This window comes from Gossypium hirsutum, chromosome D12 (assembly GCF_007990345.1).
Source record: "Gossypium hirsutum isolate 1008001.06 chromosome D12, Gossypium_hirsutum_v2.1, whole genome shotgun sequence".
NCBI lineage: Eukaryota > Viridiplantae > Streptophyta > Magnoliopsida > Malvales > Malvaceae > Gossypium > Gossypium hirsutum.
The window spans coordinates 51,098,667-51,115,466 of NC_053448.1; the positions used below are offsets into that span (position 1 = coordinate 51,098,667).

The 16,800-nt window shown below is 32.7% G+C and overlaps 1 protein-coding gene across 1 annotated transcript; it reads right to left on the reverse strand.

Moving 5' to 3' along the window:
* Nucleotides 1-11,733: 11,733 nt before the first annotated feature.
* Nucleotides 11,734-16,540, reverse strand: LOC107946426 (alpha-xylosidase 1). The gene is made up of 3 exons (XM_016880747.2): nt 16,235-16,540; nt 15,453-16,135; nt 11,734-13,804 (listed from the first exon to the last, which is right to left on the reverse strand). Exons 1-3 carry the CDS (start codon nt 16,459-16,461, stop codon nt 11,925-11,927), a joined length of 2,790 nt encoding a protein of 929 aa, XP_016736236.2. The 5' UTR covers nt 16,462-16,540; the 3' UTR covers nt 11,734-11,924.
* Between the last annotated feature and the right edge of the window lie 260 nt (nt 16,541-16,800).

Consider the following 16,800-nt stretch of genomic DNA (forward strand, 5'->3'; position numbering starts at 1 on the left):
GTAATTAAGCCATCTCTACTTATAGTGGACGACAATAGACCTAAAATTATGAATGATAAATGTTTATTAAAAGGGCAAATATGTAAAAAAGTAATATAAACAAAAGAAACATGTTAAAAATTCATATCATCTTCTTCCTTTCAACATTAAAACCGAAATCTTAAGGGAAGCTTGGAGAACATTCGGTCAAGCTTGGGTCTCTCAATAGGTAGGTGAAATCTTACTCGTTTTTAATAATTTTTATGTTTTTGAGCTCGTACTAGCTTAATCTAGCTAACCCAGAGACGAATTTGTAAAATTTTAAAATGTTTTAGATTGTTTAATTGTTGATTTTGAGTTATTCTTGAAGCTTTATGGAAGATTATTGAGTGTGGTTGTTAGATATGACTATTTTTGTAAAGTACTTTTGATGATTTTAATGTTTAAGGACTAAATTGTTAAAGTGATAAAATTAAAAAGGCTTGATATGAAATAATTACAATTATGGACTATAGTGAGGCCCTTGAATATTCGGCTAAGCTTGGATTTGAATAAAAATGGTTAAATTGCATGTTTTGGGCTTAGGGACTAATTTGCATAAAAATAAAATATTGAAGGTAATTTTGTAAAAATGTCAAAAAAGACTTAATTACATAAAATGAGTTGATTTCTTTGTTTGAATTATTTAATTGAATGAAATTACTATTTTAGATCAAGAAAAAGTGAAAAATCAAGGAAAAGAGAAAATTACAGAATAGTTCCTATACTTTTTCAGTCGTTGTTGTTTAATCTAGTAAGTTCGTCCGGTTTAATTTCAGTACAATTTAAATGGTTGTTATATGAACTTAGTTATTAGATATTGGTTAATGAATTAATGTTTATACATGGAGATTGAATTAACGAGTTATTATCACATTGATCACTGATGAAATGTCTTGAGCCGGATGAACATAGGATAGAATACGATTGGTATGCCAATAGGTTATTTTGAGCGCGGTATGGGATTTGTATTAGATATGATGTTGATTTTTGTATATCCTCTTTTCACTAAATATGATGAGGTCCTGCATTTGTTGCGGACTATCGTGTTATATTATAGTGTTTTTTGATGTGTTACGAAGGTGAATGTTAGCCTTCGGGATAGGCACTTAGTGTCGAGGTATGTTGTTGGTTGGATCGACTCATATAAGCGTTTGGTGTGTGTTCTGGAAGGTTAATTGTGTACTCATATTCATTTATCGTTCATCATACATTGTTTATGAATTATTGAATGTTATCGAAATGTAGACAATTGATTTGTATGATTGTTTGAGCATTACTCACCTGTTGTGACTTGTGACTGACAGGAATTCTGTTAATAATTTTGTATTTAAATTATTATGTTTAATTCGATAAGCTTTATCGTTTGATCGACAAACTTACTAAGCTTTATGTAAGCTTACTTGTGTCTTTGTCTTTCCATTTTAGATTGCGTTTTGTAGAAATGGAGTGATCAAATCAACTTGAAAAATCACACTATCAGATGACCTCTTTGGTAGATTTTGAATTTAACTTGACTTATATGGTATGTAATAGGACCATTTGGTCATGGTTGTATTGGTTCATAAGTATTTTATAATGTGTATGTGTTGTACTTTTGATATTCTAGAACAAGTAACTAATATGGTATGCATGTTAAGTTCCAAGTTTAAGTATGTGTGGTCAAGTATGGAAAGTTAAGTTTGATATGAATTAAGCAAGGCATGTTAGAATTGAATGCAAGTTATTTTGAATGAGTTGAGACTTGTGTAATGTAATTCTAAGTAGGTGAAATGTTAAGTTTTTGAAATGTGGTGTTATTGATGACACATTGGTTTGGCCTTAGGTTGATTGTTTGGCATGCGCTGTATATTATTGAATTGAATTTTGAAGTCATATAATCATGTGTTAAGAATTGGTTTAGGTATTTAAGCATTTGGACATGAAATGAGCACATTTTGGGACATTTTTTGGCACACACAACTTTTGACATGGGCTGTGTAATAGCCTTATTTTTAGTGGTGTCGAAAACAATGGTTCGAGACTACTAAGTCCGGCAAGAAATCTCATAGATTTCATTATTTAATATTTAAAAGTCAAATGTAACTTTTAAGAGATTTTTGAATTAGTAATTTGTGTTTTATAAAGATTTATTAGGTCAAGAAATTGAGAAAAAAGAGGTATCAAGACCTTATTGTTATAAACCGAGCTGTAAATATATTTATAAATATTTACGGGGTGTTCATAAGGTAGTATTAAAGTTTCGTTAGGAAATTTTAACGTTTTGGTAGTCAGTTAATTAAAAATGACTAAATTGAAAAAGGTGCAAAACTTGCTAAAGTGATTAAATAGCCTAAATAGTAAATAAAAGAAGACTAAAAGGGCAAATAGACCACATGAAATGGCTGAGGCGGCATAAGCTTAGAAAACTTAGAGATTTTATGTGAAATAAGGGAAAAATTGTAAATTTTACCGCTAAAAAATAGCCATTGAAGAGGGTTTAAGCTGGTTTTTCATACTTTAGCTTCATGTAAGTTTAATTCTTGCTTTCTCCTTAAAATTTCTATAATTTGGGGCTTTTGCAATTAGGTCCAACTTACTATTTCATTAGTTTTTGGATTTTGTTGAAAGTTTTGGAAGTTACAATAGATGAATTCATATTATTTTAGTTATTAGATAATGAAATTGAGATCTTGGTGGATATTTAAAGGTATTTTATTAAGGAATTTTGGATGAAATCATGAATTAGGGGTTAATTTGTGAAAATGCAAAATTCATGGAAAATTCTGATTTTTGTGAAAAATATGTGCTATTATAGTTACATATAAAATTCGACTAGGTTTGGAATAAGGTTTAAGTTGCATGAATTTCATTTTCCGAGCCTAGATATCAAATCGTAAATAAGTAAGGTGTGAATTGAGATGAATATAATATGAATTGTAATTAAATTGAGTTAAATTTACTCGTATAGATCCGGATAGATAAAAAACGGAGTTAGATCATGATAAAGAAAAAGTATCGGATTAGTAGATTTCAACTTACGAACAATTGTCGACGTAAGTTCGTGTAACTAAATTGTGTATATTTATATGTTAAAATTGAATGTTGAATATGTAAATTGTATAAATGTCATGTATGTGTATATAATTTACCTCGTATCCGACAATTCTTGATAAATGAATAAGTTTCGATAAAATGAATGAAACTCGATTGGATACAGAGTTCTGTTTCCCGAAATGGTAATGTTCATGCATATGTTGCGGACATACCGTAGCTCGAAAAAGCGTCCCGTTATAAGCCCTCTCAAGCTTCCTGTTATAGTGTTCTTACGAGCTTCCCGTCATATGCTCTTCGGAGCATCCCGAATGGTTGTGATCTGCATATGTTGTAGACACACCCACGCTCTTATGAGCGTTCTGTTTATAGGTTCTTTGTGAACCTCCCATTAAAGGCTTTTTGGAGCTTCCCGTTAAGTTCTCTTCGGAGCTACCCGTTAAAGGCTCTTTGTGAGCTTCTCGTTACATGCTCATATGAGCATTTTGTTATATGGCTTTAGAGTGTGCTTTCTGATTGAGCACTCTAATGAGTACTCCATACATGAATTGACGGATTTTTAATTTGCACACTTATGTGTACTACCCTCCTATCCATCCAGATTTCAAATAAATCAACGAGTGAGAATTTTCCATGAAAACAAGTGAAAATCAAAATGAAATCAATATCTGAAAATATATGACATACATGGAATTTTGTATTTGATGAGCTCATCTTTGTTATTAATATTTACATGAAATGAATAACTAATGTATTTGTTGAGATTGTGTGCTTAGGCTATGACCAAGTTATTTGGAATGTATGTGAATGTTTACTTAACGTACAAATAAATGGTAAGTTTATTTCCCGTTATACGAACTTACTAAGCACTAAATGTTTACTATATTTTATTTTCTCTATTTTTTTAGTACTCGGAGGCTCGTAAAGGTTGGAAGCTGGTCGGAGCTACATTAAACTATCAACCGCTTCCTTTTGGTATAAATATTAATTTGACTTTGGTATAATGACATGTATAGACTATTTTGGTCATTGTTGGCACCTAAATCTTGGTTGTAATTAGCCATTGAAATGGCTTGAACTTGGTATATTTTGAAATGTATGTATATATAAAAATATGGCTTTAATGTGTTGGATATGTGAATTTGGTTAATTAGGTAAGATTAAATACATGAATACTTGCGATGAATTGTCATGTATAAGACTTAGTTTTGGCTTGATTTAAAAGTCTTGAATTGGTTGGTGAACATGTTTAAGTGTTTATGTAGGTGAAATGTGAAATTGGGTGAGGAATAAGGCTTGGAAATAGCCTTATTTTGTCCACACGGGCAGAGACATGGACGCGTGTCTCAGTTGTGTGTGACACACGGCTTAGCACATGGGCGTGTATTTTGGCCGTGTGTCCCCTGCATCTTAAAATTTCAAAACAGAGTACTTGGAATTGATCACACGGCCTGACATACGGGCGTGTGACTTGGCCGTGTGACCCCTGCACTTAATTACGTTGCAATTCAGATAGTTACATGGGTTAGGGACACGGGCATACGTCCCTACCTTATATGTCACACGGCCTGAGACATGGGCATGTTACTTGGCCGTGTGAGCCACACAACTTGACCACACGGGCATGTGACCTCTGAACCTAGGAAAATTTTTGAAATTTTGTGAAAAATTCTCTAGGTTCTCGGTTCAGTCCCGACTCGTTTCTAATGTAATATTTGGGCCTCGAGGGCCCATAGAAGGGACGATATGGTTAAATTATAATTAATTTTTGGTACGATTGTGAAATAACATAAAATATCTAAATATGATTTGTAAACTCCGATAATGCTCTTAAACCTTGTTTCGGCGACAGATACAGGTTAGGGGTGTTACAGGCTATCACACGATTATATGTCACACACGGACGAGTGCCCCAAGCGTGTTAGAGGCAGGGTTCACAGGGACTAGCACATGGTCGTGTGACCCAAGTCAGTGAGTTACATGATTGGACATACGGGTAAGCACACGAGCATTTGGAGTAGCCACACGGGCATGTAGGATAACCACATGGCCCTTTTTGGAGCTACATGGTTTGGGATTTGTCACACTGCCTGGACACGCGGTCGTGTGACCCTTGTTTTGAAAATTTTCAAATTTTCCCTAAATGTTCTGATTTTCTTCGAATTGGTCCATGATTGTTTCTAAACTATTTTTAAGGCCTCGTAGACTCGATTTAAGGTCCATAACTATATGTTTTACTCCAATTTGATGATTTATGAATTTGTTAATTAAATTTGTTAAACTTGATGCTATCTGTTATTGTTTGTTCTGAATTGTATGATAATACTCTGTAACCCTAATCTGGCGACGAGTAGGGGTTATGAGTGTTACATGTAAAGATGATGTTTCCTTATATGAGATTGATTTCTCTGCTACACAATCACAACCGTCAAAGCCAAACCAAGATGATTCCACATTTTCAAAGAAGAAAAAAAAGATTTTTGATGGAAGTGAACAAATTTCTACATCACTTACTGATGTTGCCACATAATTGGGGGAAAATATATGGACGGTTGGCCTTGAATTAAGTAGGAGCATTGCCTCCAACATGTTAATTCAAGGGAAGTCAGAAATGGTCATTCAAGAAAGTGCTAAAAAATTATATCTAGCCTCATGTGAAATCGAAGGATTATCTAAGGATGAGCGCTATCGTGTGTTGAGCAAAATTCCAAACCATCCAAAGCAAATTCAGACCATTCCAACCCTATTCCATTCACCCTAACCAAACGTGGTGTAAGTAAAAATTCAAGTTTTAAATGGGTGGTGCGATAATCTATAAACAAATTGAAGATTTGTTGACTTTTCTTCTCTTGACTTTTTCATTATTTATATTTAATACAGAATTTAATCCTCACTTATTAGTTGATTTTTATATTTAATACGTGGATTTTACATGTATCTTATGATGATCATTATATTGAATATTAATTAATGGAAAAGAACTAGAGCTAGTCTTAACCTAGTGTTTTGTTTATTAAATTACTTTTTAAAATAATTTTATGTAAGATATTTAAATGTTTTGTTTTTGCTTTTTTGTTTAAGGGTCTGTTTGATTGCAAGTAAAATATTTTCCGTAAAATGATTTCGGGAAAATGTTTTACTTTTCTGTAAAATGATTTACTGAAAAATATTTTCTGGTGTTTGATTGAATCTGTGTAAAATATTTTCGGCTGTTTGGTAGATTTTCTGGAAATATTTTTCAAAAAAATTGTTTTTACATATATTGATATGTATTAATAAATTTTTATATTTTAAATTATTTTTACATATATTGCAATGATATGTATTAATAAATTTTTATATTTTAAATTATTCTTACATATATTGCAATGATTTATTTATAATAATACTCAATTATTAAGCTACAATATTAATCGTTATAAATTGAAAAAAATTAATATCAAATAAATTATTTATAATTGTGTTAAAAAAAGTATTGAATAATTAAAAAAACAAGTTACTGGAAAATCGCTAAAGATAAGCAATTTTCTACCGGAAATGAAGGAAGGAATGAAGGAGGCGATAGAGAGGAGAGCACGGAAAATGTCTTACGGAAATTGAAAGGGTAAGACATTTTCCCTAAAATGTAACCCATTTTCCATTGTTTTAGAGTTCATTTTCCAAATGGAAAATGTTTTCCGCCAATCAAACGCTGGAAAAGTTAGAAATGATTTTCCGGAAAATCAATTTCTTCAATCAAACAGAAACTACTGGTTTCATCTACCTAATTTTAAAATTTTTCATATTTTCATTCCACATTATTACCGTTAAATTTAATTAGTCCATTCAACCTTTTTCGTTATAAAAACAACATTTTAACTCACAGTTAAAGATTGAGAGTTAAAATGCTCTAAAAAAATGAATAAAATTGCAAAAGATATAAACATTGAATTTTTTTTAATCATTATGCCAAGAGGAATATCTTACTACTAATTATGTGAAGAATTCAATCAAATGAAAGAATAAAATACTAACAATTATATTATATTTATTATTTTTAAGGTAAATTATGCAAATAATCACTCAATTATAAAAAAAATTATTTTTGGCATTCAAAATAAAAAGTTTACAATTTAAGCACCTACGTTACATAGTTCAATAATTTTGATGACTCCCATTAAAATCACAAACGAGAATTTGACGTGACAATTAAGTAAATGAATATAATAACAAATTTAGCCATCAACTCTTACATATTATAACGATTTAGTCATAAATTAAAAAAAAAATTAACCCTCAAAATTATAAATATTCTCAATTTTATCCCAATTCTAAGAAATTAAACTTATATATAAAAATACATAAATATTTTTTTAAAATATATTAATATTAAATAAAATAAAAATCCCTCACCCCCTCCGCTTTTGGAACAGAGGGATAAAAATTATGCAAAAGCAAATGCGGAGGTTTCATTGAAAGGTATGCGTAGTTAAACCTGTCTCATATTTTTTATGCTCTATGTCATGTTCAGACGAGATTGTCGTGAAGCCTTTGTTAGCTGGTTGCTTGTAAATGCATCAATGCTCGTTTACCTTCAACTTGTTTACATTCTTCAAATATATGAGATATTATGTGATGTCATTGTCTTTCCTGTTTTACTTTTTTTTCCGCCATATTCTCCTTGTATCTTGACTTCCTGCTACGATCTTTATGTTCATCTCTAGATGATTTTTCTTTAAACTAGTGTTTCAAAAAATTCAGAAATTGCAAGCAAACTAGGTTATAGAGATGTATCAGATCTTACTCCAATAGAGATTGCAATCGAGATCTTTTCTTACTCTTTGTCCTATATTTTCTCCTCTAATCCAATTATGTTTGGCTAAATGGTATCATTGTCCTGTTAAGCATTGTAACAAATTGAAGGGTATCTATAGGAGGAAGGTGGCATGGCTATTGTTGGATTATAGTTTTGAAAAAGCTATAAATATGGTGATTGAATTTCGTTTTATTTGCAGCATAGCATGTAAAAAATGACCAGTTTTTTTTTTGGGGGGCGGGGGGGAGGTGGTGGGGCTGGTCTTGGATGGGGAGGAGGTGATGGATTTTTATTTTATTTAACATTAATATATTTATATTTATTTAATTTTAATATAAAATTTAAATTTATATAATATTTCTAAATTGAGAATTAGGACCAAATTGAGAATATTTATAAATTTTAAGAGTTCACTTTTTAAAAATATGACTAAATTGATATAATATGTAAAAGTTGAGGGCTAAATTTGTTATTATATCATTTTTAACTGCCACGCAGATTCCCATTTGTGATTTTAACGAAAGTGAATAAAATAACCGAGCTATGTAATGTAGGTTATTAAATTGCAATTTTTTTAGTTTGGATGCTTAAAATGAATTTTTTTTAATTAGGCGACTATCTAATAGTTTACCATTAATTTTAACATTTATGAATATAAAAATCTACACCAAATTTTTCAAAAATGTAAATAAATTTTAAAATTTATATTACATAAACTATAAATAAAAAATCGTCATAAATATAAAATTTATATTCTTTAATAAAAATTTAAATTAATTTTTTGATACTTAATCGATAAAATTTAAATAATTATGACTAGATTGTTAAAATTTTTATAAAATTTAATATATCTATATTTATTATTATAAATCTTTTGATTTAGTTGATATTATGAATTTATTATATATAAATTTAGTTCAGAAAAAAATTATTTATCATATTTTTTAAATGACAATTAATATTAGTCTCACCATAACGATACTTTTGTATTTCATGTTTTTATACCATCTTTAAATATAACAACTAAAACTTATATATATATATTCAAGGATTAAACTCGTGTTAATAATAAAATTTAAACACATTATTTACTAATCTATTGATGATAATTATTAAATAAAAATAAAACAAAATAAAATAAATTTTTTTATATGAGATGTTTTTTCACTCACATCTCGGGTGTGACATAATTTAATATAGATAATGTTAATGATTAAGTTGATGTTATAAGTCAATTCAATAATTAAAATTTTCTTTTACCAATATAATAACATTTTTATGTGTTGTAGAAAAATGAGGATACATTAATAAGCCATTAGAATGTATTTATTATAATATTATGATATATTTATTACATATTACATTCTGCTATTATTGTTAAATTGGAAACATAAATTTGATTATTGGATGCAAATCTATCTTTCAAATGCGTTTTATTGTAATTTATATTTTTTATATGGATGGAATTTGTAATAAATAGTCTCTATGATATAAAATTCAAGAAAATGGGGATCCGAAACAGCGCCTTCCACATAAACAGTGGTTACATAGGTCTGAAAAGCCACGTCATATATTAAATAGGTAATCATCCTGCTCATCATCGACCAAATACCAACCCCTACAGATGATCGACGCTTGTTGCCTTTTTCTTCACACGTGTCCTACCCATGTTAGACTTGTATAAGACCGAAAACATAGTTGTTCTCTTTGGCGGGAATGGAGAGGCGGTGGGCTCCCTTGGCGGGAAAACGAAGCTACCTCCTCTCTCCTCATCTCCACTTGCGTGCCCGACTTGTCCTCTACCTCACTCCGCCCGCCCTTTTACCTTTTACTTTTAGTCAACATAGATGTATGTATGTATGTATGTATGTGATGATCAGCATCATAAACATGGTCACGTGACTTGCGATGACAATTAGCAATGGACAGTACGCGCGTTGCAGTTGGGGACAAGATCCCAGTGCTGTTTGCGTTATTTTATAAGTGGGGGTGTGGGTAGGCATTCACTGCTGCAGATTTCGATGCCAAATGATCACGTGCCAGACCTCCCCCCTCTTTTATTAATTAAGTGCATAAACTAGATAGTTAACGTTCGTGCAGGAGTTGATACCCTTTATAAGCAAAAATAATACTCATAAGATCTTGACTCAACCATAGGAGAAAACAAGTTCTGAAACTTTGGAATTTTTTTCTCAACTGCTAACAGTTTATTAAATCAATCTACTTTTATGCTCATCTTTTTAAATAACATTTTCATTTCTTTCTTCAGTTTTTTATGTTTAATATTTAAATTACTAAAAATGAACACACATATATATATGTTTTTAACTAATTTTATTTTTATATAAAAATGTAAATAATTGTTCTTAAAAAATATTTAAAATATTATATTTATATAATGTTGCAAGTGTTGAATCATATGTTTGCTTTGACAAAGTCATATTATAGTAAATTTTAATATGTTGTTTTTAATTAATATTACTAATAAATTAATTATATATTTTTTAGTTTTTTTATATACATTTATATTCATAATATTTTATCATATTTACCTAAAAAGATAGTGAAAATTAAGAAAAAATCTATTTAAAACAAAATTCAAATAAATAGCAAATGGAATAAGTTGATGACACTTTCGACAGAGAAGAATTGAGATTTAATTTTTGCTATTTTAAAATTTATCGAATTATAATTTATCTTTTATGTATAAAAATTAGAGCTTGACCATGAGTTGGGTCGAGATAAAAATTTAGGTCTATTTTTTATGTTTGATTTTAAAAATAAGTCTAAAATTTTGTCTAAGCTTGACCCAGATAAAAATACTAAAACCTAAACCCGGCTTGTCCATTTTAATTTTTTTATATTATTATTTTTATATAAAAATAAATTTAAAAAATATATAATACATCAAATACACTAAAAATATTAAAATAAATGTTTCCCAACAAATTAAAAATAAATTAAAAAAATTTATACATAAAATAACACTCAAATAGGTGTAACTTAGCAAACAAATACCTCTAAAATAGTAGCAGAATTAATAATAAAACAAAAGTTATACAATATCTAAATAATAACAATAAAATAGTAACAAAACAATGTGAAAACAGTAGCAAAACAATATTTTTTTTCAAATTTGAGTCGGGCAAAAGAACTTACCTGATGTTCAACCCATTTTTTAAACAGATTTTATTTTTTGGTCTATATTTTTACAAAAATCCTATCACTTTTTGGACAAGTCTTTGGGCCGAACCGGGTGACACGACCCATGGTCAAGTCTAATATAAACTTTTAATAATTAATAATAAAATATTAAAAAAATGTATGGTAAACAAATTAACTATAACTTTTGAAAAAAAAAAGTAATTACTATCATATATTAAAATAAAAATATAAAATTTAATCGTTCAACATATTGCAATGTACACAAACATAAATTATAAGAAGTTGATGAGACGGAGAACTTAGAAGCTGTGAATATGATTAGTAAAGAAACAGAGGAAATAGGTGGTTGGGATTGGGAGGTGCTCATTCAGCACACAAATACAAAAGACAGAAAAAGAGCAGCAGCCGATATAATGGCTTCCACTGCGAAACAAACAAATCTGGGTCTTCATGTTCTTCACTCTCCTGATGCTGCCCAATTGGGTAATCTTAGTAGATAGATTGCTTTCTGCCCATTACAAAAAAGTTACGAGTCCACATTCTTTTGAAAATATTAAGAATAGTAATTCTTTTCTCAAACGAAATTGAGATTATTCTAATTAAAATTTTAACCTAATATTTTGTAAAGGCGCATTATATTTGCTCATTACTCATGATAACGGGATTTATTTGTGTTCAGCGGATTGGGCTGTTTAGCCAATAGACCCAAGATCGGTCCAAAATTAAAACAAGGGAAAGTTGGATTTCAATTTCCTTAACTACAAACAACTGAAATTATAAACATCAAATTTGCATTACTGCAGCAGTTTAAAGCTCATCGCTTCACGATCATGAACCCCCCAATTAAGAGAAAGAGGAAATCATCAATAATGAAAATGGAAAAAAAAAAAAGAGTACAAAAACACCATAATCATCAACCTTGTATCCCCATTTTCATGGACATGTCAAACTTCTGCCCAACATATAAGTTCAAGCCTGAAAGTGACACTGTCAAAGACTTCTTCTTGCCAACCCCATCTTCAACATCCTGCAAATGCATCTGTTCCACTGAGGTCAATTCTATGTTGGAAGCACCATTGGCTACCGGACTTCCATTAATCTCAAGGCCAGATGTGTCTACACTTCCACTCAATCCCAACACTGTTATTTTCTCAATTTTCCAACCTTTGTCTAAAGCAAACTTACCCTCCTGAACTTCTGACCAGATCTTCACCAATCCCTGCTTCAATGTGGCGTATAAGTCGACATGTGTTGAATACCCGTTTCCGAGTTTCATTTCTGGAAGCTCGTCATTGTCGAGATAAAGATTGCCTTTGGCTTGTGCTTCGCTAGCCCCGGCAGGGAAGGTTACTATAAGAGTAAATGGTGTCATTCTAGCTTCCTTGGAGATCATTCCTCCTTGCTGCATTGGTAGTATGGTGTTCTGATACAAATGTACATTGATCACATGCAAAGGTGCATCGAGCGTGAAGTACTGTCCCTTCGACACTATGGTTTGTGTCATATCAAAGAGACTGTACCAAGAACCCGGTGGGAAGAGTGCTTTGACTGATGTTTTCCCCTTCTCAAGCACTGGAGATACCATGAGACTGCTTCCGAGCAAGAATTGGGTGCTCAGCCCATAGCACTCCTTGTAAGCAGGAAATGAGAAGAAAAGTGGCCTGGCTATTGGTGCTCCACTTGTATGAGCCAAATAGTTGAGTGTGTAGAGGTAAGGAAGAAGTTTATACCTCATGCCTAGTGCATTTTGAGCAGATTTGGTGACAGTCTTCCATTGATAAAGCTCCTGCCTTGGAGAATAGTAATTTGCATGATCCCTAGAGAAAGGGTAAAAAGCACCGACTTCGATCCAACGGTTACACAACTCTTCAGTTGGGGCAGGATAGAACCCACATATATCTGCGCCAACCATTGGAACCCCAAACATACCAAAGTTCAACACTGTAGTTATAGAATACTTCAAATCTTCCCAAGTGCCCTTATTGTCACCTGTCCAATGAGCAGCATATTTTCCTGAACCAACATATGTAGATCGTGACAATATAAACGGCCGTTTTCCCTCAAGCCCTTGGAGTGCCTTGTGTGTTGCTATGGCTTGTGAAAAGCCGTAAAGACTGTGAGCATCATACTCTAGAACACCGTTGTAGTGAACTGCGCTAGTGGCAATAGTTTTGAACCCAATAGGTATCTGCAAGCCAGAAGCATTGATCTTGTATGGTGGATCGTCCCATCTTGTCTTTGTTATGTTCTTGCAGTCCAAGCAACAAATCCAACCAGGGCCAGTCCCACTTGGGCACTGCTTGCCTTTCGGTATCGTGCACTTCCCAGAACAGAAGTTCGAAGCTTCATTCATGTCGATCCAGAGCCCATCAACAGGGACAAGTTCATGGAAACGTCTGACTTCATCACCCCACCATGCAACAGTATTAGGGTTGAGGAAGTCGGGGAAATTAACAGCCCCGGGCCACACTTGGGCCAAGTAAGGCTCACCGTCATACTTGATAAATACATCGTTGGCGATGCCTCTTTGGTATACACCATAACTGGAATTAACACCAATTCCAGGATCAATGATGACAATGTATTTCATGCCTCTGCTATGTATTTTGTCCAGGAATGCAAGAAGCTTCGGACGAGGGTAGTTTACGGGGTTGAGGGTGAAGTCCTTATGGCCATCCATATGATCATCATCATTCCAGATCACATCAAGTGGGATTTGGGCCTTCCTGTAATTCTCAACTACATCTTCAACTACAGAGAGGTTATGGTAACCCCACCGGCATTGGTGAAACCCTGTAAATCAAATTTATAGAAACAAAGAGAAAAATGAATATATTTTATTCATCTCAACGTCATGGTAAGATGCTAAGATAATCTTCAAGAATCGTCCTATTAGGAGTATCTCTAAACCAGAGAGAGGAAGCTTAACGTAACACGAAAACAAAATCTAATGACCAATAGTATATATGTTGTTCACTTCTCCTTTAACTTGGTTCCATTTTAACAAGACTGAGGAAACAAGTCCGTATCAAGTATTGGGGTGAAACAGTGCAGCAAGAGTTCACGATGGCATCGAAATGACATGACATAAATGCAAGGATTCCTCCATAACTCTAAGTAAATATATTAGTATTCTACCTATAATCCATGACAAGCAGTGACAACTCCACATGCTATTGCCATAATACAAACACATCAGTCAAGATCATGGGGATATATAATATATCACATGTATGATCTGTTTTCCCAGGCATTGTAAAAAGCATAAGCCTCACATGTGAGTCGTACCTGTTCATCATTATACGTTAAAGGGTACCTTTGTCGAGGGAAAAGTACTAGTTTTTAACTTTGATTATGCATCTACCGACACAAAAGGTGCTATAACATGAAGGAAGCACACAAAAGTTCACTTTAGATACCCCATAGGTTAAAGGACTATAAACTGACAATGTGTGGACACCAGACAACAATGCTTGAGGGTGCACCTAAGGTTAGCATCAAGTCAGGGCATATTAATGCCAAAGCGTTATGATAAGATGTCATAGTGCCCATTTGATTTCTAACTCACGTAGTCAAGATGAAATATATAGAGAGAGCGAGAGGAGAAAACTGGTAAAATATGATAAAAAAACACAGTGCCTCATGGGGGCTTTTACTAAATTATTTATCTAACAGTTAAAAGACCTAAAATGCCTAAAGTCATATCATCATTGATTAAAGAAAAAAGATCTCTTAGATCTAGAAAGTTGGTTCTGGAGAATTATTAGACCAAGACACATATTGATGGGGACTTTAAACAAAGACAATAAAGTAAAATTAGATATGGGACCAATCCACCTAACCATATTAAAATGGGAACAAAATATCATTCATCTTAATGCATTGCCACGCCCAAGCAGGGGTAGCTAGGTATTTTAAAAATTTTAAAATAATAAAAATAATATTATATTTTTACTCTCTAAAAATAATAAAAATTTAATTTAATCTTTTAAAATTTATAAAAATATAAATTATTAAAAATTACAATTTAATTTCAAAACCTTTAACAATATTTTCTACCTTCGCCCAACCTGATTAATCTACATTAGCCAACAGATGAATCAAGTGGCCCAAGTTTCCCTACATCTCTTAATCGTCCCTCCTCATTACGTTTAAAATCTGTCGTGTTGTCTTACACCCACATATTGCCGTATTATGATTCAAAATTATGGATTTATTTAATGCTACATTTATCATCAAAATCTAACCTTTCCCATATAAAAAAGGAAATATTGGTCATATCATAAAAGATTGTTTTTGAGTCAATGCCATTAGATTTAGCTTGAGACCTTTTTGTGTTAAACCCAACATAATATCCACAGTGAAGAACATAAACAAATACTTGAACAAAATATGAAAACGTTAAACGTAATGCAATGCAAGTGAGAAAACGAAAGCATACCTAGAGACCAGTAAGGCATGGGAGCGGGCCTGCCGATAAAAGAGGTGTACTGATCAACAAAGCCAAGGGGAGTGGGCCCGGAAAAGAAGTAAAAGTCAAAAACACCACCTATTATCTTATACGTCAATGAATTCCCTCTGTAAAACACATCCATGCCATTGCTGTTCAACAAGAGAACAGCATGTGCAAATGGCTGACCACCCACATTCCTCAAGTCCATGTAAACAGGGTGGGATCCGTACAAATCAGTGTTGAGGTTAATAGCTGACACATCGGTTGTGTACAATGTGTAAGGGTCATTGGGATACAGCTTGATGCCATGCGGTTGAGTGTTCTCTCCAAGTCCATACAGTGAAGCATCTTTAGGCAACTGTGTGGATATCTCCAAGTACTGATCCTTAAACACCATTTCTCCGAATGAGTCCGACCCTCCAGAGCTGGAATTGAAAAGGGTCTGCCCATTTGATTTCCTTTTCACCGCAAAGCTAAAAGGGTCGGCTATGAAGCTGAATATGAGCTCAGACCCTGCAAGCTCCGACACTGTTAAAGGGTTCTTTCTTGATCTCCCAATCGTTTGCTTCAATGCGGGTGGTTGTTCCCTTGGTAAAAGATTGTACGGAACTTCCCATCTCTGCTTCTCAGCATCTGTTATGTGTACCCTCAAACGATCTTCCGTCTCATGCCTTTAGAAGAAGGGAAAAAAAAGGAAGAAATTTTTTATTAAGAGGAATGTAAATGCAAAAGAGGCAAAGATTAAGAGTAAAACTAGACTGGTAACTTACTTGACATAGAGTTGCAAGAGAGGAATATCAGGACCATATATGTTGTTCTTTTGCTTGACCTGAAGGTGACCCAGAAAGCCACCATCAGGGGTCTCTTCAGCTGAGATCAAACGGTACCCTTTTCCAATCTTAGTGGGGGCAGATGAAAACCCTCCATAGAAACATGATAATAAAACCAGAAGAACGTAGAGGGAACTCGAAGAAAGTAGGTAAGTTGGAGAGAACATTACTCAAACAAAGCAGAGAGCAAAGAGAAGAGTGAGGAGCAAAGAGTGTTAAAAAGGACTACATAGGAATAGGAGTCACTGAATGAAAGAAGTGGCAGTCGTTTGATGCATGAATAGGGTGGTCTTAGACACGTGATGATGATGGTCTGTGGACCAGATGCCTCTCCCTGTTTTGATCATAAAATCTTTTTTCAACCAAGAGTGGTCCCATTTCTATCAACGACTTTGGTTGATAATGTCGTAGATTCATCAAATGAAGACATGGAGATATCTTTGTTATATTCTGCTTTACTGGTCTCAGTAACACCCCCAAGCAAAATCATGATATGTTACAATTAG